The 25,677-nt window shown below is 42.0% G+C and overlaps 1 protein-coding gene across 1 annotated transcript in view; it reads right to left on the minus strand.

The window, feature by feature from the left end:
* The window catches only part of LOC144682962 (insulin receptor substrate 2-like), a 63,778-nt gene extending 38,468 nt beyond the window's left edge, over positions 1-25,310 (minus strand). Inside the window, exon 1 of the mRNA XM_078545894.1 lies at positions 21,965-25,310. Coding sequence (XP_078402020.1) covers positions 21,965-25,181 — 3,217 coding nt within the window. The 5' untranslated portion in view covers positions 25,182-25,310. The remainder of the gene's footprint in view (positions 1-21,964) is intronic.
* Positions 25,311-25,677: the final 367 nt, after the last annotated feature.

Raw genomic sequence — 25,677 nt, forward strand, 5'->3', positions numbered from 1 at the left:
ATGACCATCTCCAACAAGTGAGGATCTAACCATTTCTCCTTGACATTCAACAGCATAACCATCACTGAATCCCCCACTATCAACATCCTGGGGCTGGGGCGGGTGGGGGGGTAGGGTTACCAGTTACCAGAAACTGAACTGGACCAGTCATATAAACACTGTGACTACACAGGCAGGTCAGAGGCTAGGAATTCTGCAGCTAGTAATTCACCTCCTGCCTCCCCCACCCCACCCCCCCCCACCTTTGGAATATTCTCCACTTGTCTGGATGAGTGCAGCTCCAACATTCTTGACACCATCCAGGACAAAGCAACCTGCTTGGTCAGCACCCCATCCATCTCCTCAAACATACATTCCCTCCATAACCATGCACAGTGGCAGTAATGCGTACAATCTACAAGATGTACTGCAACAACAAGGCTCCAAACCTGCGACCTCTACCATCCAGAAGGGCAAGGGCAGCAGGTGCATCGGAACACCACCACCTGTGAGTTCCCTTCCAAACCATACAACAATCTGACTCGGGACTATGTTGCCATTTCTCCACTGTCACTGGGTCAAAATCCTGGAACTCCCTCCCTAACAGCACTGTGGGTGTACCTACATGACATGGAATGCAGCGGTTTAAGGCGGTGGCTCACCACCACCTTCTCAAGGGCAATACATTTTGCCTGGGCAGCAATGTTCACATTCTACAAAACAAATTCAAAACTGAATAACATTGTTTTAACAATAAATTCTCACTTAAATTTATTCAAATTATTGGATGATTCATTTTTTATAGCCTAAAAATTGACTTTAAATTATCAGTAGACTATAATGGGTGAAATGCTCTAGCTGAGCAGGAGGTAACAATGCCACGTTGTAACTAGAGCTTTTATTGAGCAACTTTATCCAGGATTTCCTTTTTTAAGTGCATTTGATGACATTAACGAAATGGAGCAATATACTCAAGTTTCCAAACTCAGATTACAAGAATTCCAGTTTGGCTATCATTACAATATATAAGAAACTATTTAACTAATGGTTTCTTCTCGATCATCACACCTTGCAAAGTTTTCAGGCACTGCTTTTTCATTCTGACAATCTAATTCACTTGAGTTTCACGGTCATCACAGGTAATATGAACTGCTGCACTCACTTGCAATTGATGTAAACTATTTAAAATAAATCATTGTAGAATTTTAAAGCAACTTTGTAAAATGTCAGGATAACATGGCTTGAAACAAATCTAATTCAAACTCGCTTGCCAACAACTCGCTGTTCAAATAAAGGCATTCGACAGATGACCACCAGCACTGCCTCCTGTCACAAAGCTCACTCTTGTTTACATTCCTCACACATTACGTTAAGGGCTGCTTATTGTCCTTTTGTTTCTTATTCTGTCTGCGCAGACATAGATTAAAATCATAGTCTCCCACTCCCTTACAGCTTTATCGTTAAACTGTCCTTGACCTAGCAGAACCTCCAACTAACTACTGAAAAGGCAAAGACAAAATTAAATGGGCTCAGCCAACAGTACTGAATCAAACTGTTCAACATAAAAATATTTATACAAAAAAATTGACCTATTTTGCAATAAAATTAAATCCGACATCTCCATAATAAATACAGGTGTAGAAAACTCCAAATTTTTGGAACACGTATCAAAACAAGCGAGTGGATTTCACAATACAAATCCCTCCACCACCTGCCACACAAAAATGCAAAACTCCACTGGCAGCAAGTTCCAATGTTCTCAAAAATTCAAATCCCTACATGAAAAAGACTCGAGGAGAACAGACAACAGTACGTACTGTTAATTTATTTCAGCTGAAGTTGGTCAGAGGTCAGTCCGTCGAAACACATCAACTTCCCTATCTCCAACCAAACAATACTTTATATTCACCTACATACTAATAAGCCATATATTAAAACAATAACTGCAATAAGCATTGACATCTATTCACAATTATACTTTACTGGCATTTTTTAACCCTCAGTTATTTGACCATTTATTGCCCATCCCTAGTTGCCCTTGAAGAGGCGGTGGTGAGCTGCCTTCTTGAGCCACTGTAGTCCATGTGGTGTAGGTGCACCCACAGTGAGCGCTGTCAGGGAGGAGTGAAGGAATGGTGATATAGTTCCAAGGCAGGATGATGTGTGGCTTGGAGATGAACTTGTAGGTGGTGGTGCTCCCAAGCACCTGCTGCCCTTGTCCTTCTAAATGGTAGAGGTTGGGGGTTTGGAAGGTGCTATCAAAAGGAGCCTTAGTGAGTTGCCACAATGCATCTTGTAGGTCGTACACTTGACTGGCACTATGTGTCAGTGGTGGAGGGATTGAACGCTGAAGTTGGTGGGTGGGGCTACTTTGTCCTGGTCTTGAATGTTGTTGGAGCTGCGCTCATTCAGGAAAATGGAGGACATTCCATCACACTTCTGACTTGTGCTTTGTAGGTGCGGACAGGCTTTGGGGAATCAGGGGAGTTACTTGCCACAAAATTCCCAGCCACTGACCTGCTCTTATAGCCACAGTATTTACATGGCTCATCCAATTCAGTTTCTGGTCAATGGTAACCCCCAGGATGCAGATAATGGGGTAACGCCATTGAAGACTTATTGGAGATGGTCACAGCCTGGCACTGGTTACTTGCCACTTATCAGCCCAAGCCTGAATGTTGCCCTGGTCTTGCTGCATTTGGACATGTACTGTTTCAGTATCTGAGCAGTCGCAAATGGTATTGAACACTGTGCAATCATCAGCGAACATCCCCACTTCTGACCTTATGATGGAGGGAAGGTCTCTGGTGAAGCAGCTGAAGATGGTTGGGCCTAGGACACTACGCTGAGGAACTCCTGCAGTGATGTCCTGGAGTGGAGATGACTGACCTCCAACAAACACAACCATCTTCCTTTGGGCTAGGTGGGACTCCAACCAGTGGATAATATTCCCCTTAATTCCCATTGACTCCAGTTTAGCTAGGGCTCCTTGACATCACACTCAGTCAAATGTGGCCTTCATGTCAAGGCAATCACACTCACCTCACCTCTGGAGTTCAGCTCTTTTGTCCATTTTTGGATCAAGGCTGTAAAGAGGTCAGGAACTGAGTGGAGCCCAAACTGAGCGTCAGTGAGCAGGTTATTTCGGAGTAAGTGTCGCTTGATAGCACTGTCGATGGCCCCTTCCATCCCTTTGCTGAACATCAAGAGTAGACTGATGGGATAGTAATTGGCCAGATTGTCCTCCTTTTTGTGGACAGGACATATCTGGGAAATTTTCCACTGTGATAGAACCATAGAAAAGTTACAGCACAGAAAGAGGCCATTCAGCCCATCTTGCCCGTGCCAACCAAAAAAGAACTAGCTGCTCATTCTAATTCTACCTTCCAGCCCTGGTCCGTAGCCTTGCAGGTTGCAGCACTTTAGCTGCAGATCCAGGTACCTTTTAAATGACTTGAAGGCTTCTGCCTCCACCACCAAACCAGGCAGTGAATTCCAGACACCCACCACCCTCTGGGCGAAGAAGTTTTCCCTGCGTCCCCTCTAATTCTTCCACCAATCACCTTAAATCTGTGCATCCAGTAACTGACCTCTCCACAAGGAGAAACAGGACTTCCCTGTCTACTCTATCTAGGCATCTCAGGACCTCAGAAGGAGGCTGAGATGGATCATCCACTCCCCACTTCTCACTGAAGGTGGTAAAAGTTATGGTATCATTACACAGCAAAATTGTTCTTGCACATCAATAGATCAGTTGTCTTGACAAAATCCATGACTGTGCAGTGAAGTTCATGGAGCCAAGGTCATTACATCACTAAAACAAAATGAAAAGTCAGTAGGCTCCTTTAATTGTTAAGTGTTCAAAATCCACCAACAATTAATGACCCTTATGGCCAAGATTAATGTAAAACCATCCATATAAAATGGACATATAAAATATTTGGCTATTCGTTTTGCTCAATTGACAATGCACTTGCTTGAAAAGGTTGAAGATTCAAGATCCTTTCCAAGATTTACGCAAGTAATCCAAGAAGATATTTTAGTGCAGCACTGAGGGAATGCTGCATTATTTGAGGTGTTATCTTTTGATGAGGCATTTAACCAAGATCCCTTTTTCCTGTTCAAATAGATTTAAAGGATATCTTGGCACAAAATAAAGAACAGTAAAATACTTCTCTGAGTATTCTGGCCAATATTCATCTTTTCACCTGGATTCTGGTCATGGTGATACCATTGGCTTCAGCATCACCAGGTTAAGTATTGACCAACATTCCCCATTTGAATGCCATCTAGTCCAGTGACCCTGCTAGAAGGTATGGCTTCTCAAGGGCCATTGTAGACTTTGCTGTCATGACCATGAGGAACTAGACTATGTCAAAGTGGTAGAGTCATCAACCCTTCCAGGCTGTCCTTGTGTCTCCTGGAACCATTCTCCAGAAAATTCCTGTGAGCAATGCTGGAGTAAAATCTGCTGAACATCTCCTTTTCCTGATTCACTTTAGGTAGACTCACAACAAACATTGAGGCAAAGAAGAGGATGGGAAGTATTGTAGCTGCTATTATTAACCAGTTTCTGTGGTGGTTGTCATATGAGGCAACCAATGCAAGAAGGTAGGGAGTGGGGGGGGGAATGGAGATGGGATAGTTGGAACCTGAACGTCATATGATGAAACCAAAAATACAGCCCAAGCAGTGTAAGCAAGCCGACCAAAATGCCACCAAAGGTTTTCATTTCTGTACCCAGAGCTAGATCTAAACTAAAGCTCCACTGCTGAAAGGAGCCCATAATTTTAACCTACTTAAAAATGATTTTCACTGGAAAAATTAGTATGGGAAAGCCTCCAATGAAACTCTGACATTCCTGATCAACATAAGTTTCAGATGGGATTTTACATCACCAGACAAGACAATTTCCTGGTTAACAACATACATTACCCACTGCCACAAAAATGTAATCAATATTGCCACAGGCCAGCTGTATAATGTGGAATGGTGAGATGATGGCAGTGATGATAATGACAATAACTTGCATTTGCATAGCACTTTTAATGTAGTCAGAAAGAAGGGAGACATTAAGGGAGGTGACCAAAAGATTGGTCAAGAAATTGCTTTTTAAAGGAGGGGGTCTTAAAAGGGGGAGAGAAATGTGGCTCAGGATAAGCTCTGGTACTTTTAGAAAGAAATTCAATACTTCACACAGTTCTGACGCTTTGGTGAAGAAAGGTCAGGACGATAACACTTCTCTACCAATGCATTAACAGCTTTTTCTTTCATTGCCCCAAGTTATCAGTCACCTGTGGATTAACATCTGAACCATAAAATTCCTATACCTCTATGTAGCTCAATGATGAGAATTAATCATTCATTTAAAAAAGAGTGGCAAATCAAGAGAGAACAGTTGTCAGCAGCCATAGGTTAGTAAAAGTCTCAGAAGACACAAATGCACTAAGGAACAAAAGTAAATCAAATAATGTACCACATCTGTGCAATTGAATCCAATTTTCACATTCCTATTAAAGTTTAAATAGAAAAGGGTTTTCATAAGTGTTAACAATCCATAACTTTTATCAGGCTGCAGTCAGTTACAGAATTTTAACAGCAATGGTCTCCATGTTGAAGAGAATCATTGTAGTTTGTCTGTTCATTCACAAACATCAATTCAGTAGAACAGTGAGAGTGGGAGTGGGAGGATCAGTAATATTCACCACATGTGTAAGATTTTATTTTGGTTTGCGGTAACTGATGAAGAGCTAGAGCACTGCACTGACAATGGTATGTTACTAGATTTATTTCAGAGTTCATTGGCTTCAAAATTCACAAGTTTATAAGGAGGTCTCCTACACTATTGAGTTCAAGCCATCTTTTTGTCTTGAGAAAGCAAAACAGCACTTCAATTTGTTGTAGTTCACCTGCTTTGGTACCACTCTCCCTACTTATAAATCAGCACTTATAGGCTGATATTGAAGTTCCAAACCTTTTATATGCACATTTATGTTGGCATAAATGTAAACTAACATAACATTCTGAAACCTGTATGAATGAAAGCAGGGAGGTACAGTCATTTAAAACACAGACTGAACTGACTAATGAAGACGTTGATAACTTTCCATGAGGTAGAATCATAGAATCACAGTGCAGGAGAGGCCCTTCGGCCCATCGAGTCTGCACCGACACATGAGAAACACCTGACACACCTACTTAATCCCATTTACCAGCATTTGGCCCATAGCCTTGAATGTTATGACGTGCCAAGTGCTCATCCAGGTACTTTTTAAAGGGTTTGAGGCAATCTGCCTCCACCACCCTCCCAAGCAGCGCATTCCAGGCCGTCCCCACCCTCTGGGTAAAAAAGTTTTTCCTCACATCCCCCCCAAACCTCCTGCCCCAGGACAGATAGATTAAAAATATTTCAAAGTGTGGACAAATTTAATTTAGTGATTCTGCAGCCATTAAGATTCGAACACATACTGGGGCAGCAAACAAAGTTCACATCTGAAACATTAACTACATCTCTGCACTCTCCATTTTAACACAAGTTTGATTTGTTTAAGAGAAACAGGTTACTGTGTAGAATGTAGAACCTAAGCGCAATAAAATTCTACCTATTGGTGTTGCCGACCAGAAATTCTACACTGCCGAGTTAAAGCCTACAAACACTGAAAATTTTGTCTAAAGACAAGCAGATAGAATGTAAAGATCACAACTGTTTCTGTTTGCAGAATTTTAACTGGAGCACTGTGATGAGGTAGCTCATTAGCCAATACATTATTTACCCATCCAAAAAGTTCATTCCCCCATCACTTGTGATAAACTGCGCAAACATCCACAAAATAAAATGCTTTTAACTTCAGTAAAGCCTCTCTTAGCTTTTAATTGTTTTTTCAGGTACCCTTCCAGTCAAGAGAGATATGTTGACATGCCTCAACCCCTCGATCATTGTATTTCTTCAGTAGATCAATGAGAACTTCTCAGAAGTGGTTCAGGATTACTCCCATCCTCCAGGAAAGTGCCTGCCTTCTGCTCTGTACCTCTTGTCGTCCTCTACTTCCCTTCCCACCCCATCCCTGCAGCACAAATCAGAAATCACCATATAGAATCATGGAACAGTTCTAGCTCAGAAGGAGGCCATTTGGCCTGTTGTGTTTGTGATGGCTCTTTGCAAAAGCACCTCACCTCGTCCACACCCCTACCTTTTCCCTGTAGCCTTGCAATTTTTTTTCTCTTCTGATAGTTATCCAATTCTCTTTGAAAGGTCTCGTTTGAATCTGCCTCCATTACAGTCCCAGGCAGTGTTTTCTAGATCCTAACTATTTGCTGTGTAAAGTGTTTTGTTCATGTCGCCACTGCTTCTTTTGCTCATCACTTTAAATCAGGACTCTCTGGTTTTCAATCCTTCTACCAACAGAAACAGTTTCTTTCTATCTACTCTGTCCAGGCCCCTCATGATTTTGAGCACCTCTATCAAATCGCCCCTTAATCTTCTCTTCACCAAGGAGAACAACCCCAGCTTCTCTAATCTATCCACATAACTTAAGTTCCTCATCCCTTGATTCCCATTCGCATGAAACTTTTCTGCACCCTCTCTAAAGTCTTCACGTCCTTCCTAAAGTGTGGTGCCCAGAACTGGATACAATACCCCATTTGAGGCCAAAGCAGTATTTAATACATGTTTATCATAACTTCCTTGCTTTTGTGCTCTAGGTCCTTATTTACAAAGCCCAGAATCTCATATGCATTATTAGCTACTTTCCCAACCTGCACTGCCCATTTTCAATGATTTGTGCACGTATATCCCCAAATCTCTCTGCTCCTGCACCCCCTTTAGAATTGTACCCTTTATTTTATTGCCTCTCCTCATTTTTTCTGTATTATCACTATAGAAACAAATAGGTGCCCACGTGCTGTGTAGCAAAGCATATGAAACACTGACACATTCTATCATCCTGTTGCCAGTCAATCATAGTTAGCTGATTACTATACTTAGACCTTAATCTTATTTCCATTTGCATTGCTTGGCAAACTGTCTGAATCTATCAGGGTGAAGGGAAAAGCTGTCCACTACCAAGGCCTCTGTCTTTAGAGCTGACCTGCTCGTCACAAAAATCTCTGGGTCATGGAAAGTCCCACTGTTGTTTTGGCAACACACAAAAGCAATGTACCTCCCTTCACTGACCACAGAACAAAAGCAGGCTGCTCAACTTTGTCTAATCTCCACGTCATGTAATCTTTCCTAATACAATGCTAACTCTACGTAATGAATAGCTTCATCTTCAGCAAGAACATCGTGACCTGGCTAAATCATCATTTCTTAACCTATGACTTAATATTATACATAATTAACAAATGCTCCTAAATGTAGATAATTAACCTGACTAAAATGCAATTCTAGTCAACTATGCAAATAACCAGCAGTCACATCCAGAACAGGACACTTGATGGAAACTCCTGCACTTGCTTACATTGGTACAATTGGAAACATTATGCTGGGTGCAAAAAAATGTAGTATCTTAATCAAATTCATTATGAGTAACTGAAAACAAGCACAATGCATTGATAGACCAAAATGTGAAATGTTCAGTCCTTTACTAAGATTTTTCCCTTCTTAAAATGCCCTCTTCTTCACCACATCTTCCCAAGTGTTGTTATTTCCCAGCTGAAGGACAAATATTTTTCCTGTTTTGTTTGAATTGCAAGGCAGATGGTCTGAAATCATTAGTTCATTGTCAGCAGTGATGGAGGGTAGATTACTTGTGTGCTGTGTTCATAATGGCAGGTGCACAGCCCTGGGACTGCCATCTGCTGGGAAGTAAATGTTCTGTATTTATTCTGCAGAGATGTTGAAGAGGTTGTGCCTCTGTTAAACAACAAAATAGAAGCCTGCCCTCTGTAGCACTTCTATTTTACCTCTCCCCTTCAGCCTTTTATGGTCTGCCTGATGGGAGTGACGCAGTGCCTAAAAATAGCTGCATGTTCCATTCATTATTACTTCTTTGTAACACTTAGTGCAGGCTGTTATCTTCTAAATGAATTAGAGCTTCCCTCTTTATATGCCAAGCTCACAGTTCTAGAAGTAGGCGGTGATTGCAAAACGACTCATACATGGTTTCAGCCTGAACGCAGCTGCCTTCTGAAGTCAGAGCTTTTCTGTAATTGGACATCAGAAGAAGGGAAAAACTATCCAGATCATTTAAACTGTGTGTGTAAATGCTCATATGATCTTACCAAACGGTTGAAAGAGGGGAGTTCAGCAATGATTGTGGGAGAGGCTACAGCAAGTCTAATGCCCCCTCCCCCGCCAAATATCACAATCATGTTACTGTGAGAACCACACACACACACAGTCAGCACTGTCAGACAACTACCAACAGGAGAAACGGTATCATTAAATAAGGAAAAAGGCTGGTCCCCAGAGTAATTGAAATGATAGTAAACGTGACAAAAGCGAAGAATCCAAAGTGATAGAAATGATTACACTAAAGCGATTCATTCAATTTCGAACAGGAGACTCATTTAATTAAGTTATTCAGCAACTTTATGTAAAGATATTCAATAATATCAATCTATCCACGGCAAATTGCACAGTTTAAAAAAGAGAAAAATACGCACATCTTTAATTTGTACAAAAGAAATTAATGTATTATCAGAATGATAATCTAACAGATTAAGGCAACAGGACTGAAAAGGGCAATAGTGGAAGAACAAATGGTTTATGCAGCTGGAATGCATTAGTGGATTAACATGGAATTTTGCTCCTCTAGTAGGTGAGGTTTTAATTTGGATTTAAAGGATTTCCCACAGAAAAGAACTGTGGATAATCTAAAGCCAACACCACACAGATATTAGTTTTTGTTTAAATTGATCAGATTCTGTGTCACGTTTGGTGGTATTCAAAAAGAAAAGTGACACAATAAATGATAAACACACATTTCACACAACAGCGGGTAGAAACAGTGCATTACTAAATTGTGACAATGCCGAATGTTCAAACAAACAAACTCATGTTTGGATGTTTAATGTCTTTAACCTAAAAGTGTGTGAAGGGGCCCCACATTTCTTTGCTCAATATCAATCAATCCTTTACCTTGCAAAACTTTTGCCCATTGTCATAAATACCCATCTGGTTCACTAATGTCCTTTTAGGAAATCTGCTGTCCTTACATGGCCTCAACTACATGTGACTCCAGACCCACAGCAACGTGGTTGATTCTTAAATGCCCTCTAAACAAAGGCAATTAGCAATAAATGCTGGCCTAGCCAGTGATGCCCGCATCCCATGAATGAATAATAAAAAATACTGCCAATATATAAATGATCAGACAATTAATGGGAGATGTTAATGTTAAACCAAGTATAAGATTTACTTATCCCTGTTGGTTTGTTTGCACCTCCTACTGGTTCATTTACTAGTTATAGGGTTCCACAGGAAGTGGTGCCTGCCTCCACTTCAACAGAAAAGAGCCACAAAAGTAACATGGGACAAGTAGTAGGTCATCAGTGTAGATGAACCAAGACTGAAAAAAGATCAAGTGATAAAACCAACTTCATTTACAGATTTTCCACTTCAATTTTTTTTTTCAGTTAGAATACTAACTGTTACAGGCAGAAGAAAAACAAAACTGAACAAATCCTTAATCGATGTCTTAAGAGAGAGCAAACCTTACTGCTCTATACTCTTATTGATGTGATCCCTGGTACCATCACAAAGAATGTATGCCAGGGTCCATTAATTTATATTTGACAGCAGATAGGTGGCTGAGGAACTGATTCAAACAACATGGATCCACATCAGCCTACGAAACCCCCTGCTTTTGTATGGTGCCTATGTGTATCCGCAGGATGTCTCAGTGCATTTCGCAGCCAAAAAACTCACTGTGCCAAACATGACAGCCAACTTGCATATAAACAGAGGTGAATGAATACTCAGGTAATGTATTTTCAGTGCTTGGATTGAGGAACGAATGTTGACCAGGACACCAGGACTCTTTGCTCTTCTTCAAATAGCGGCATGGGTTCTGACATATGCACCCGATAAGGCCTCACTTTGACATCTCATCTGAAAAATGGTACTTCACAATTGGGATCAGGTCTCTCTAGTTGACTTTGAACCCAAAACCTTCCGGCTCAGAAACGAGAGTCCTACCACTGAGCCAAGGCCTATGGCAATACGTTAACAAACAACTCTAGACAACAAGGGTTGCTTTTGCAAGGAGGTACAATTCGAGTTTAATGCTATACGCTGCCGGCAGCACCTCTCTCTCCCCACATTTGAAGCTTACATATCTCATTAGATACAAAACTTTTCATTCTACATATTATAAAAACAGAGCAATTTTTCATTATTCTTTCAAGATGCAGTACAAAGTAAACAGTTTTTCTCTTGTTAAAAATGGCAATATACAGCAGTTTTTTTTAAAAATTGCTTAATTTCAAATTATGGTTTCAAAAAACTGTTCTGCAAATCTGTGCCAGTTTAAATTTCCCAAAGTCTAACTCCATTTCCTACTGGTTTCTCATACTAATTAACATTCATATTTTCAATCATCCAACCAATATCCAGCACTAATTGACTCTGATTCAACAAAAGCTTCGGACAGAGAATTCTGATTCTACCCACTCTCATGTGAAGGAATTTCCCTGGCCCCTCCAAATCTTTTACGATCATCATAAATTTATGTCCTGCTGTTACACAAATGTTCTTGTCCTGTAAAAATCCTAATGCTACTGTTGGAAAAATGCTTAGAAGCATCAAAACATGCAAATGTTAAAAACACAAATCACTTAAACTTAGAATCTACATGAAAAAACTAGCTATTGAGAAATGAAAACAAAAGTTGCAGTATGAACCTATCAGTTCCATACTGAAGCACACCTAAAGCTGGTTTTACAAATCTATTTACAGTTAACCAAGTGCCCTTATTTGACTTAGCCCTGCATTTATATTGTAACTTGGCATCCTTGAAAAGGTTTACATTTCCAGTATTATGTCAAATCTCGTTTAGAAAATATACTGGTGGAGCTCTTGACCCCCTGAGCACTTCTGGAGTTATATGTTTACACAGGCCGGAAGCCCTTGACCATGGGGCCTTTAAACATTTATAAACGGCTGGGGGCAGAGTTCCGACTATGTAAGCATGCACTGGGAGGCTCAATTCTAATCACAGTCAGGCAGCAGAAGCGAGCTACGCCTGGCTGACACCTATACTGCAGCTTCTGAGCCCAGACGGCTGGCTGCAGTGTAATTCCACCATGACTTTCTCTGTGTGGTGTGAGTCTTCTGCACCCAACTTTAGGCCAGTATCACTCAGGCGAAAAACTCACCAGGACATGGCTATAATTGAATGCTTGCGTGTTCACGACTTAGATTCTGTTTATTGTCCTCGCTGCTTGTGAACACAACACTGTTTTCCTATAAATACAGCCCTTGTGTCACAGTAAAGCCATTGTAGTCACTTACCATCAAACTACATTAATAATCTAGGACGAAAGACAACAAAAGACCTGGGGGCTGATTTTAACTCAGGGGTGCAGGAGCTGAAGCAGATGGAGCGCTGCCATTTAAATTAGTGCTCCACTCATTTGGGACAGGCAGGCTTCCTGTGCCTGAAGTTGGAGAAATTAAAAAGATACGATGAGGCAGAGAGGAACTTGCCCAGGTGTAAAACCTTGCAACTCCGCGCTCCCCCATCCCATCTTATTAAACCCTATCTGCGCCATATCCTATCAGATGGTGGGAAGGAAACTCAGCCCTCTACACAATTTATCTTTTTGGTTACTGTTAAATAGCTTCATGGTGCCACCAGAATCATTGATCAAGTTACCCCTTCCCTGATCAACATTAATTATTTCCTATTTCTTTCCAAATTGGGTAACTTGCTGTGCCATTTTGAACTATCTTCAGATAAATCAATTGATCATAACTTACCCACAACAAAACCACTTAGCTGATGAAATTAGTTTAATTTTCTCTCACACAAAGTCACTTTTAAGCTACAGTGTTGTATCTATAGAGACTGTACAGGCTTCAAAAATAGTATTACATTGAAAATGAAAATCATCTTCAGCAGGAGTGCAAAACAGATAGTTTAACATCTCATCTAAAAGACAGTCCTCTGACAACGTGCCACTCCCTCGATAATGTAGGCAGAAGCTCATATGAAGTATGTGCAAAACTCAGGGACAAGCAAAAATAAACATTTTAATCATCAACTACACCATATTGCAGAATTTTGGCTGATCAGAACATACAATTGGAACTTGATAGCAATATTTCATTCACAAGTATTCTCAATGCTCCTGTTTTTCATATTGTATTAAAATAGTTTAATGTAGAAACGCTACAGTAATTCTCAGTCTTTACTTTAAAGGGATCATGGCAGGAATAATCCAACAGGAGAAAATGAGAAATTCTCATTTTCCATTTTAAATTAAATTACAATCTCAGGATGAATCAAGTAAACCAATCATTTGGAGAGAGAAAATTTTAACCAAGCCATCCCTTCCTTCCATCTGACAGGAACATTCAAACTACAGCTGTGGTATTTATGGGACAGAGAGAAAGGTTTTGGTCAGCGCACTAACCTCCAGAATGATAACCTTCTCATTTCAAAAACACCCATTGCCTAACATCGTAGGTCAAAAAACAAGTGAGCAGCTCAACCTTTGGACGAACAGTCTGCATTCCAGTCAGAAAACACAGTACCTGACAACTGGCAAGCAGCTGACTCACTTGTTTTTGTAAAGTATTTTAATCACAGCCCACAGTGAGTTAAGACATGAAACCAACTGCAGCTTTTAAATAAAAACACTCACAAAACACACATGCATTTCAAGGTACATGAACAACTTTAGAGAAAACAAGTTCCAATTAATGGTGGTCTGCTGAAATAATGAATGGTACAGCTGAGGAAATGCATAACAGATGTTTAAATAGTAAAAGTAAAAACACAATGCTGGAAATATGCTGCAGGTTCATCAGCATCTTAACATTTTGAATAGATGCTTTTTATTTACTTCTGCTTCCATCAGGCTTATGTTAAATTCAAACCAAACATTGCAAGAATTTATGTGCATCACAATTACACACAAAACAAAGAAATGACTGAAACAGGAGCCACCGAATATAATGAATAAAAAAAAACAATTGTGAAAAAACATTTCTTTGATTGACTAATCAGAATGCAGCTTTACAGTCAGATGTTAGTCTACAGAAACTCACCACGTATTGGTGTTTTCCTTTCAGACTGCAGCCAATCTAGTTCTCTCACAGCAGACTGGATATATGAAAAAAACAAGTCCTGAAATTCTCAAGAAGCACATTTTCCACCACACCTGATCCTGTGATACCCATAATGAGGACCATCGTTGTAGCATCAGCTTTTTCCTACTCCCTCTGCCTTATGCCTTTCGCGTTTAATGAATGGAGTAAACCAAGGTTTATTGTTACCAGTACCACCCTGCTGTGGCAGGAACAGAGTAACAGATGCCTGCCCTCACTGAAGTTGGGGAAGAGGGGGAAAAAGGGCAGGTTAAAGATGTTATTAAACCGATCAGAGCCACATTGGAGTTCAATAGTTAAACTAGGACAATGTCTCATTAAAAGAGTGAAGCTTCTTAGCAAGCCATTTTTATAGCTATCTACCTCATTAGTAACTATTTATCAAGAACTTTGCTGACACTAACAGCAAGGCACTTATAATATCACACTAATGACCTAAATTAAAAGACAAAATTAATTTCCATCAGAAAAATGCCAGAGGTAAAAGAATTCCAATTAGTAGTTTTTGCACCAATTAGTTAATACTGTCCATTCAATTAGCTAAAGTAATTGAAATCAACACAAGCTACAGGATACATCACAGCACTCGGAACATGGACTCGCAGACACCAAAGACTGGTAACTCGTCTCCCAGAGTGATATATTAGCTTTAACCCTTCACTGTCAACGTATTTATGGATGAAGTTGCAGAATACAACCATATTAAAACTGTCCAAATATCCAACATTTAGTTCATATCCCAAGAAAGATAAATGTTTCTTCCTCCCCAATTATTCACTTCCCTTTTTATCTGGCCTGACCAGTCCATACAAGGTAGGCAGATGACCTGTTCCCAGGACTGCCAATAAACAGCATCCCATAGGTTCATAAGAGCAACAGGGAATAATTAATTCACCCTCCCAACAATTGAAAAAGAGTTCAGCTTGCTCTCATACTAAACACAGGCAATCACAAATTTAGCTGAGTGGGAAACTCAACCTGCATTGCTTAACACCACAGAGGGAAGAAGCGATGTGCTGAGTCATTGAAGATAGACCGTGTTGAAATACTGATATATTTATAAGTAACTGAAGGCCCAAAACCTCTGAAGTACTAGTCATGAATTACAGAGATTCCTTAATCATTGGCTATAAAAAATATTTAATGGTTTAGCAATCCACTCTTTTCATGCCACCATTGTTGTAGAGTAATTCACTGGTATTGAACACACTTTGGGTCATCCCAGGGATGTAAAAGGCAAAAGCCTTCTCTTTAATAGAAGATGATACAAGTTTCATTAAAAAGCAAATTTTTCTCCAATTGTTTGGAAGCACATAAAGAGATGACATAATAATGCCTTTCAAGACATTTTATGTCACTTGCTTTCCTTCTTCCTTAGGTAAAAGTTTGCCAACCACATTTTCACAATTTCCATACATTTTTCTCTCTCAGCTGGCTGGTTGACAGGAGAGTGATTTGAATGGCTTGCTGCTCTCGTGCTGAGGGGCAGTACCAAAAGGCCACTCAGTACCACAGCCGCAGGAGCCTGAATAAAGTGTGCATGAGGAATTTGAATATCACCCAGCTAGCCTTGATTCTAAAAACAAAAAGCTAAAAGCTACTGCGGATGCTGGAAATCCAAAACAAAAACAGAATTACCTGGAAAAACTCAGCAGGTCTGGCAGCATCGGTGGAGAAGAAATCAGTTAACGTTTCGAGTCCTCATGACCCTTCGGCAGAACTGAGTATAGTTAGGAGAGAGGCGAAATATAAGCTGGTCTAAGGTGGGGAGGCGGGGGGAGAGAGAAGTTGAGGGTGGGGTGATTGTGGGGATAAGCAAGCAGTGATAGGAGCAGATAATCAAAAGATGTCACAGACAAAAGGATCAAAGAGGTGTTGAAGGTGGTGATATTATCTAAGAAAAGTGCTAATTAAGAATGGAAGGCAGGATACTCAAGGTACAGCTCTAGTGGGGGTGGGGTGGAAAGACTAACAAAGTTTTAGTTTTAGATTTAAAAATAATGGAAATAGGTGGGAAAAGAAGAATCTATATAAATTATTGAAAAAAAAAAGGAGGGGGGAGAAACAGGGTGGGATTGGGGGGAGGGGGAGTTTAAGATCTAAAGTTGTTGAATTCAATATTCAGCCCGGAAGGCTGTAAAGTGCCTAGTCGGAAGATGAGGTGCTGTTCCTCCAGTTTGCGCTGGGCTTCACTGGAACAATGCAGCAAGCCAAGGACAGACATGTGGGCAAGAGAACAGGGTGGAGTGTTAAAATGGCAAGCGACAGGGAGGTTTGGGTCTTTCTTGCGGACAGACCGCAGGTGTTCTGCAAAGCGGTCGCCCAGTTTGCGTTTGGTCTCTCCAATGTAGAGGAGACCGCATTGGGAGCAACGAATGCAGTAGACTAAGTTAGGGGAAATGCAAGTGAAATGCTGCTTCACTTGAAAGGAGTGTTTGGGCTCTTGGACGGTGAGGAGAGAGGAAGTGAAGGGGCAGGTGTTGCATCTTCTGCGTGGGCATGGGGAGGTGCCATATGGGGGAGGTGGTCTCGTCGGGACCTGGAAAAATTTTTTAATTTTGCTTCCAATCTCCACCCCTCCATCATTTTCACATGGTCCATCTCTGACACTTCTCTTCCCTTCCTTGACCTCTCTATCTCAATTTCTGATGATAGACTGTCCACCAATATCCATTACAAGCCTACCGACTCTCACAGCTACCTCGACTACAGCTCCTCACACCCCGCTTCCGGTAAGGACTCCATCCCATTCTCTCAGTTCCTTCGCCTCCGTCGCATCTGTTCTGATGACGCTACCTTCAAAAACAGTTCCTCTGACATGTCCTCCTTCTTCCTTAACCGAGGTTTTCCATCCACGGTCGTTGACAGGGCCCTCAACCGTGTCCGGCCCATATCCCGCGCATCCGCCCTCACGCCTTCTCCTCCTTCCCAGAAACATGATAGGGTCCCCCTTGTCCTCACTTATCACCCCACCAGCCTCCGCATTCAAAGGATCATCCTCCGCCATTTCCGCCAACTCCAGCATGATGCCACCACCAAACACATCTTCCCTTCACCCCCCCGGCGGCATTCCGTAGGGATTGTTCCCTCCGGGACACCCTGGTCCACTCCTCCATCACCCCCTACTCCTCAACACCCACCTATGGCACCTCCCCATGCCCACGCAGAAGATGCAACACCTGCCCCTTCACTTCCTCTCTCCTCACCGTCCAAGGGCCCAAACACTCCTTTCAAGTGAAGCAGCATTTCACTTGCATTTCCCCTAACTTAGTCTACTGCATTCGTTGCTCCCAATGCGGTCTCCTCTACATTGGAGAGACCAAACGCAAACTGGGCGACCGCTTTGCGGAACACCTGCGGTCTGTCCGCAAGAAAGACCCAAACCTCCCTGTCGCTTGCCATTTTAACACTCCACCCTGTTCTCTTGCCCACATGTCTGTCCTTGGCTTGCTGCATTGTTCCAGTGAAGCCCAACGCAAACTGGAGGAACAGCACCTCATCTTCCGACTAGGCACTTTACAGCCTTCCGGGCTGAATATTGAATTCAACAACTTTAGATCTTAAACTCCCCCTCCCCCCATCCCCACCCTGTTTCTCCCCCCTCCCTTTTTTTTTCCAATAATTTATATAGATTCTTCTTTTCCCACCTATTTCCATTATTTTTAAATCTAAGACTAAAACTTTGTTAGTCTTTCCACCCCACCCCCACTAGAGCTGTACCTTGAGTATCCTGCCTTCCATTCTTAATTAGCACTTTTCTTAGATAATATCACCACCTTCAACACCTCTTTGATCCTTTTGTCTGTGACATCTTTTGATTATCTGCTCCTATCACTGCTTGCTTATCCCCACAATCACCCCACCCTCAACTTCTCTCTCCCCCCGCCTCCCCACCTTAGACCAGCTTATATTTCACCTCTCTCCTAACTATACTCAGTTCTGCCGAAGGGTCATGAGGACTCGAAACGTTAACTGATTTCTTCTCCACCGATGCTGCCAGACCTGCTGAGTTTTTCCAGGTAATTCTGTTTTAGCCTTGATTCTGTCCTCATCTGACACCCACTGGCACTCTTCCAGCAGGCTACTGGATAATGTTCAGATGTAGGGATTCTGGCTACCAATCCCAGTCCTGGGGCATTACAAACAGTGCAGTGCTCCTGTCCACCTCAGTACCAGACTGCCCGGTGTGAATCCCTACTGAGCTACCAGGGAAGCTAAGTATTTCTGAAGCAGCAGCAAAATGCACAGACAAAGGACTGGGAAAACTTCTTAATTCAGTGAATCGACACTATTGAAAGACAGGGAGCTGCTGAGTGGACTGGAATAGAGCAGTAGCTTTAATTCAGTAGCTGCTGCACAGAGACGATTACTGGTAATGATATTGATTCCTTTGTGGATCGTGGGATCCAAGAATCTGAAGATTTTTAAACATCAAATACTAGGGGCCTCGTTAGGGAGAGGTTCTAGCAGAAGGATTAAAATCCATACTAGTTCAGACTGTGTTGTTAGTGTCTGAAGAATATCTCTAATGTGGAAATATATATTATTTGAGGTTTTCATGGTTCGGTTAGCTAGATACAGGCCTTTGTGAGCACTGTATTTGACCTTGTGACTATGCCAGCCTTCTCTATTCTCTTCCACAGGCAGGCCTTTTTTTAATATAAGTAACAGAACTAAACTATAGGATTTTAATCCGTTCTGGAGCAGGCAATACTATAGTCTAAATACACCCTAAAACCCTACATGCTGAGTGCTATTAGACTGTCATGTTTGTAAGTTTCGTACTATCATTCAGTTTGTAGTAAACTGGCATTGCTTTTAATGTAAAAAAAAAATGCAGTTTTTGGTTATATTCAGGTTATCTTATCTATGAAAAGATTAGATATAACAAGTGTTCTGAGACCAAAAATGAATACTTTTTGAAAATTATTTTCCAACCACAAAAAAGTCAACAAAATCAAACTTATTAATCAAAATTGAATCTTCAAAAAGTGTTGGAAATGAAGGAGTTAAAACATCCCTTCCAACAAACATTCTTTACATATTGCTTTTAACATAGAAAAATGTCCCAAGGTGCTTCACGGAAGTGGAGTCAAAGAATGAATGCCAAGCCAAAGAAGAGTTTAGGAGAGGCAGTCAAACACTTGGTCAAATGATGGGTTTCAATCAAACTCTTAAAAGGGAAGAAAAGTGGAGAGGTTTTAGAGATGGAATTGCAAAGTGTGGCAGCTGAAAATGAACGTGGGGGGAGGAGGGGGTATATGAGAGACTAGACGGAGCAGCTTACTTTAAATCTTTGTGAAATTACTGCTTTTCTGCAGTGCGGGGTGGTGAGTTCTTCCTCCCTTCTTCATATGATTGTGTATCTAGATAAAACTGAGTTAAATTTTCTTCAGAGCACTCATACGGTTACCATCTTCCATCTTTAGTACTTTACTAATACTCTCAGGAATCTTTGGTAAACAAATTATTAAGAACTGCCCTGGAACTTACGCACACACTTCATGTACTTTGTACGTTTTGTTCTTAGCAGATCAACAGACCAACAAAAGAGCCTTAATGCAAAAAGTGGCTCTGATTCCAATCCATCAGATTCCAATCCATCAATGTCTATGTTACAATCTATTTCTCATATTCATCTCCCTAAAATGAGGCAATTTCTCACTGTGTACATTTCAATGACTTAAAAACACGCCAGCTAGTGCCACGTACAGAAATCAGCAGCTTTCCCGTTGCCCCTAGCAAAATCAGCTAATAAAAGTAAATAAATCACAGACAGGCTGGCAGCTAGTACTAGACTACCAGTTACAAACAAGCTACATTTTTCAGTGCCTTTTGGCATCCAAATGTGCTATGTAACATGAATGAACAGAATGTGGTGTCTTTTTGTTAGGGTGGTGCTGATCCAATTTTGCAACAGATCAATCGAGTGACTAATCAGGCAACCAGATCAATTCAACCACCATATAAAATAGCACAACTTCCTGATTAAATGTGTTACGGGAATCTTACAATAACATACTGACATCATGTTGAACAAGACTCAGCTTGTCGAGAGCGATTTTCTTTTCATCTAATACCTGTGCCAACTAGTCCACGAATAAACTAAAAACATTTCACTTTGTGTTTTTTTAATTAAAATGATGTCACCAGTGTTCCACAAGACAGGATGCGAACATCCTGATCGGAAGTGCTCATAGTACTACTATTAACCAAATGAAACTGCTTTCAAACAGTGTATTCATCAGAGATTGTGTTTTTTTTCATCAAAATGACTAAAGTACCTGGCTCATAGATTTCAACAGAAGTCAGAGACGTGTACACAGTAGTTAATCTCATAAATCTTATATTCTTAAAACACTTACACTGCTTAATCATAAACGTTAATGAAAAGCGTATGAACTATGATATTAATAAAAAAACATGCAGAATATCCTGACACAGCAATGTTGAAACATTCAGAACCCCTAGCTGGACACATTTATCTTCTCAATTACTATCACAATTGTGTGCCCAAACATCTAGAATCTTTTCCCTAGCACAGATGCACAACTGCTGTGAAACTAGGCTTGCTGTAGCCTTCTAGTATAAAAAACCCCCAAAAGACAGTTGCTATTTCAGCTTTTGGTTTCAGTTTAACTAAGCAGCACAACTGAAAATATCGAAATAAATAAAAATCAAAGCTGTAATGTGAAACAAACCAATTGCTTCCATGTATTAAACTAGTGCTTCAGAATCTGCATGTGCTAAAAACAAATATAAACTAACAAATATTCATATGAATATTTACAACATAAGATGTCACAAACCTACACTAGAGTTTAAACTTTGCATTATTATATCTGCATTTTCCATTTATTGCACATTTCACCACCATGTCTGCTCTAATTAATGGTTTCAAGATGAAACCAATCACTCAAGACATTCTTTCTGCTCTTCTTCACACCCCCACTGCCCCCCACCCTTGCTGCCGAGCCCCCTTTCCTTCCTCCCTCCTCCCCTTTGATTGAGGCTGTGCTTAAATTCTAAACAGGTGAAGATAAATTTTGGCTGGCTAAATCTAAAGTATTCCATCTCTGATTTTTGTTTTATGCACTCTGTATTTTGAATTCTCTCCTCTGATAAGATACAAGTTTACAAGTTATAAAAAGCAACAGTCAATACTATCCTGTAATTGTAACCAGCTGAACGAGGACATTTAATTTTAAAGGAATTTATGCTTGACATACAATGCTACATAATTTTTTGCAAATAAACAAAAGTAAAACTGAATGTTGAAAATATAAAGAGGGAGGGATTAATACAAAGCAGCGTTTTGCGTGGATGCTTCATTTTCAGTATTTGACATAGCACACAGTACCGAGTCTGTATCCCTCACCTTTGAGAATCAACCGCAATTACCATGAACTTCCAGTCAGTTCTGCAATAAAAAGTGCAGACAGGGGCGCGGTGGGGCGGGTTGAGGTGCAGACATGCATTTGATTCTTCTCAGTAAAACAGCACAGGAGTAACCAAACAGTTCTAAGTTCCAAATACCACCTTTCAAGATTCCTGATCCATAATCAAAAATCATTGTGAATGTTTGCAAAAATCAAACTGCCTGTTCATAAAAATATAAAATGGGTCCTCTCGATTCCTCGCACAAAGCAATAGTAATAAATGCTTAGAAAATAAAAAACCTTAAAAGATAAAAATATACAGTTGACAAACCTTCCACAGCAGCAGCTCGGTCGAAATTCTTTGACACAAAGTCTATTCTGGCGTACGTGCTTGCATCTGTACCATTAATACTTCCTTTGGCTTGAGGAGTTGATCGACATCGTATTATTTTCTCGCATCTCGTCAAGTCATCATCCATTAAATCTAAGGCAATGTAGTTCAGCCCATTCTGGAAACCGGTGGAGGTTTTGCGGCACATTGGGCTTCCTTGTTCCTCTTCAGCTTCGTCATTCTTTCTGAGAGAAACATTTTCAAATGAAGCAGAACTGTGCCTCTTGGGATCGTGAGCAAATGAAGGCGAAACAGGTGTGACAGTTGTCGTAGAAGAGAACGTTTCTGAACTATGTCGCCTTCGTCCCTGGGGGTCAGCGCGGATTACTTTCGCACCCCGATTGGGATCTGGTGGCAGACTCGGAAGCATGAAAACCTCTACTCCAGGCAACTGATCAATCAGGGAAAGTCTTTTCACACCAGTAGTAGGGCTAGCCACTTGCGTACTTTCGTGTTTTGGTGAAACTGGTAGTGGAGCTGTTGTGGCGATTCTAAATGTCATTTCTGTATAATCAGTCTCATCTTCTAAAGGGTTAGAGAGACAGGATGTTCCAACCTGACCTTTCAGGAAAATGTCACCTGTGAGACTTCTGCTGGAACATGACATTGGCGATCCAGCTACTGCATCAAAGGAACCGACAGGAACAATTCCATTCTTTGGTGACTGAGGGTTGAGATCGAGGTTCATGTAATCAGACACTGGGGACCTTCTCTGACCATTACTAGAGTCCATGGAAGATAAGGGACCTTCTAGTGACACAGGTGGGGGGGAATACACAAATTTGTTGCTGAAATCTATATTAATATATTCTCCTGGGCTCTTTGGTTCAGGTGGTAAAGGATGCTCATTTGTACTTGGTAAGGTGCTGGCTCTTAGCTTGTTCAGTGATAATCTGGTAGGTCTCATAGCTCTTCCTCTCGACACTAAACAGTCAGTCCGACTTTGCCTCACTGGTGAACGAGCAGCATGACTGGCTGCACAAGATGTGCTAGACTTCATATTAAATGTTGGCTCTTCAAGAATCACACTACTTGGTGAATTCATCAGAACATAGTTATCATTTTCTCCATTCTTCTGACACTGAGGTTTATAAGATCGGGGTAAGGAGTAAAAAGAGTAGCTGGGTTTGGGAAGTTCATCACTTACAGGGTTGAAAAAGTAGTCTGGAGGAGTAACTGATGCGCAGCAGTCAACAGGAGACATGTTCATATATTCATCATTGGTGAACTTTCCATCAGAACTTTCTACCGATAACTTTGATCCACACCACATTCTCATGTATCCATTTGTATCCGGCGAGTAGCTCTCAGTTGGAGAAACGTTTTTGTATCCATTTGCATTCACTTGGGAATGTGATCGGGGATTAATTATTTGTTTTGGGGCAGAAATACTTTTGGGGCTCATTGGCACGTAGTCATCACTTTTGTTAGGTGCAGATGCTACTCCAGGAGTCATTGGCATATAGCCAACATCACCAAGGTTAGTGGATCCAGAGCTCCTTTGGGATCCTATTTCAATGTCACAATAATCTTCTGGATAAGGGTTGTAGGCGACTTTGGGGGAGGCATTAGATGAAAGATGTCCTGAGCTGCCCATGCAGGTTGCTTTCATTAAAGTATATTCATCTAATGAAACTGAAGAAACCTGCGATGTGGCTCTCTGTCGACATGGAGTTGTTAAAGAGTAAGTTCTTTTCCTGTAGCCCTTCTCCAGTTCAGTACTTTCATCCCTAGCCATCTGATAATAGCTGCGGTTACACTGGCCACTAGTATGTCTTTCCATTAACATATACCCATACAATTCGCTGCCTTCTCGAACAGGTGGTGTGTCAGTGAGGGACTCTGGTGTGTTACTTCTGTTCCCCACATAATGTCTTAAGTCCCCAGGACTAGAACCGTACTCATCAAAGGAAATAAATCCACCATCGCTTGGGGAGCCTGAAACGGATGCACTGCAACTGGATGGCCGAGGTATGGTGTCCGATGCAGATCCATGCCCACTACTAGATGAAAGACTCACTGGACTTGTGGCAGATGGGGGGGAATGGGACATTGGCATAGACATTGATCGACTATGGTGAAGAGAATTGTGTTGAATCACTCTTGAATTTCTAGACATAGTATTTGAACGGCTGAAGTGTGTTCTCACCATACTGGGGCTGATAGGACTGCCAGTCACAGACTCTGGTCGACACATGGAACTATCACCTTCGCTGGCTGTCCTCACGCGGCACGATGTGATTTTATTGGCTGAAAAAGGGGTTGTGATGCTGTCAGTCCGTGACCTCCTTTGAAGGCCGGTCTGACTGGGGGGCAGGTTATTCAGGTGCCTTCTGGTTGGCACAGTGATGGGATTGGAACCTGAGGATTGACTCTTGCTTCTGGGCCGAAATTCACACAACTCTTTCATTGCTTTCATAGCTTCCAGAATAGTTTCGTGGATATGCTGAGCCACCACTGAGTCATCCACCTGCATCCACAGCTCCCCGGGACCAGTAGATGCAGACCTGCCCACTTCAATGAAAAAGAAATTCTCCGAGTGCCCACATCTCCGGATGTTCATCAGCTGCAGGTGGACAGAAGGGACCTCGGAATTGAGTTTCACGAAGCCCATGCTCTTAGTGGAAAGGCACAGCATGTAAAAACCGGTGAGGTTTTTGGCTTGTCCCAAGCCTTTCGGCTTCAGGTTGACTTGCCACACTTCCTTGTAAAGGGCAGAAGCGGGGGTGAGCAGACCATAGCCCACCTCCTCTCGCTGCAGAGACAGCGAGGACACGTCAGGCATGAACTTGTCCTGGTTAAGCAGGTCGGTGAGGGCGTGAAACCAGCTCTCCTGCTCCTGCTCACTGTCTGCCGCCACCGCCAAGTACTCGTCCTTAGTGTAGAGGGCGATGAGGTATTTGTGTTTAGCGTCCGCTCTCTTGTTGATATTCAGGCAGCTCTCCAAAGGGATGATTCTCTTCGCTACCGACTTGTTTCGCCACTTCTTCTCGTTCTCATAATACTCGAGCCGGGCCGGGCAGTCCCCGCTGCGCTCCCTCAACACGAAGAATCTCTTGTGCCCATGTTTCTGCTTCTTCAAGTAGCCGCATTTCTTCACCTTAGTGGGGCAGAGATATCCCCCTAAACCCCCTTTTAATACCGGCGGACTTGCCATTCTTTAAAAGAGGGTCAATCCTTCAATAATAAGAGTACAGACTTGTTTCTTTTCTTCGGGCTGCTCCTCCTGTTTTCTCTGCTCCTCTCTCTGTCGGTACCAGAGTGGAAGTGGGAGCTGTAAATAACACACACACATTGACTGGCTGCACAGCAAAACAACATGTGACCTCCTCACAAACGCCAGCTTTCAGCAAAGCGAAGACGGTGCCGCGCAGGGCGAGAGAGGGAATGTGAGAGGGGGGAGGGGTTTGATGAGGGAGGGGGGGATGTGGAAGGGGGGAGGGGGTGATGTGGAAGGGGGGAGGGGTGGGGGGGATGTGGAAGGGGGGAGGGTGTAGGGGGGATGTGGGTGGGGGGAGGGGGTGGGGGGGATGTGGGGGGAGGGGGTGGGGGGGATGTGGGGGGAGGGGGTGGGGGGGATGTGGGGGGAGGGGGTGGGGGGGATGTGGGGGGAGGGGGTGGGGGGGATGTGGGGGGAGGGGGTGGGGGGGATG

This window comes from Cetorhinus maximus, chromosome 7, assembly GCF_964194155.1.
Source record: "Cetorhinus maximus chromosome 7, sCetMax3.hap1.1, whole genome shotgun sequence".
Lineage (NCBI taxonomy): Eukaryota > Metazoa > Chordata > Chondrichthyes > Lamniformes > Cetorhinidae > Cetorhinus > Cetorhinus maximus.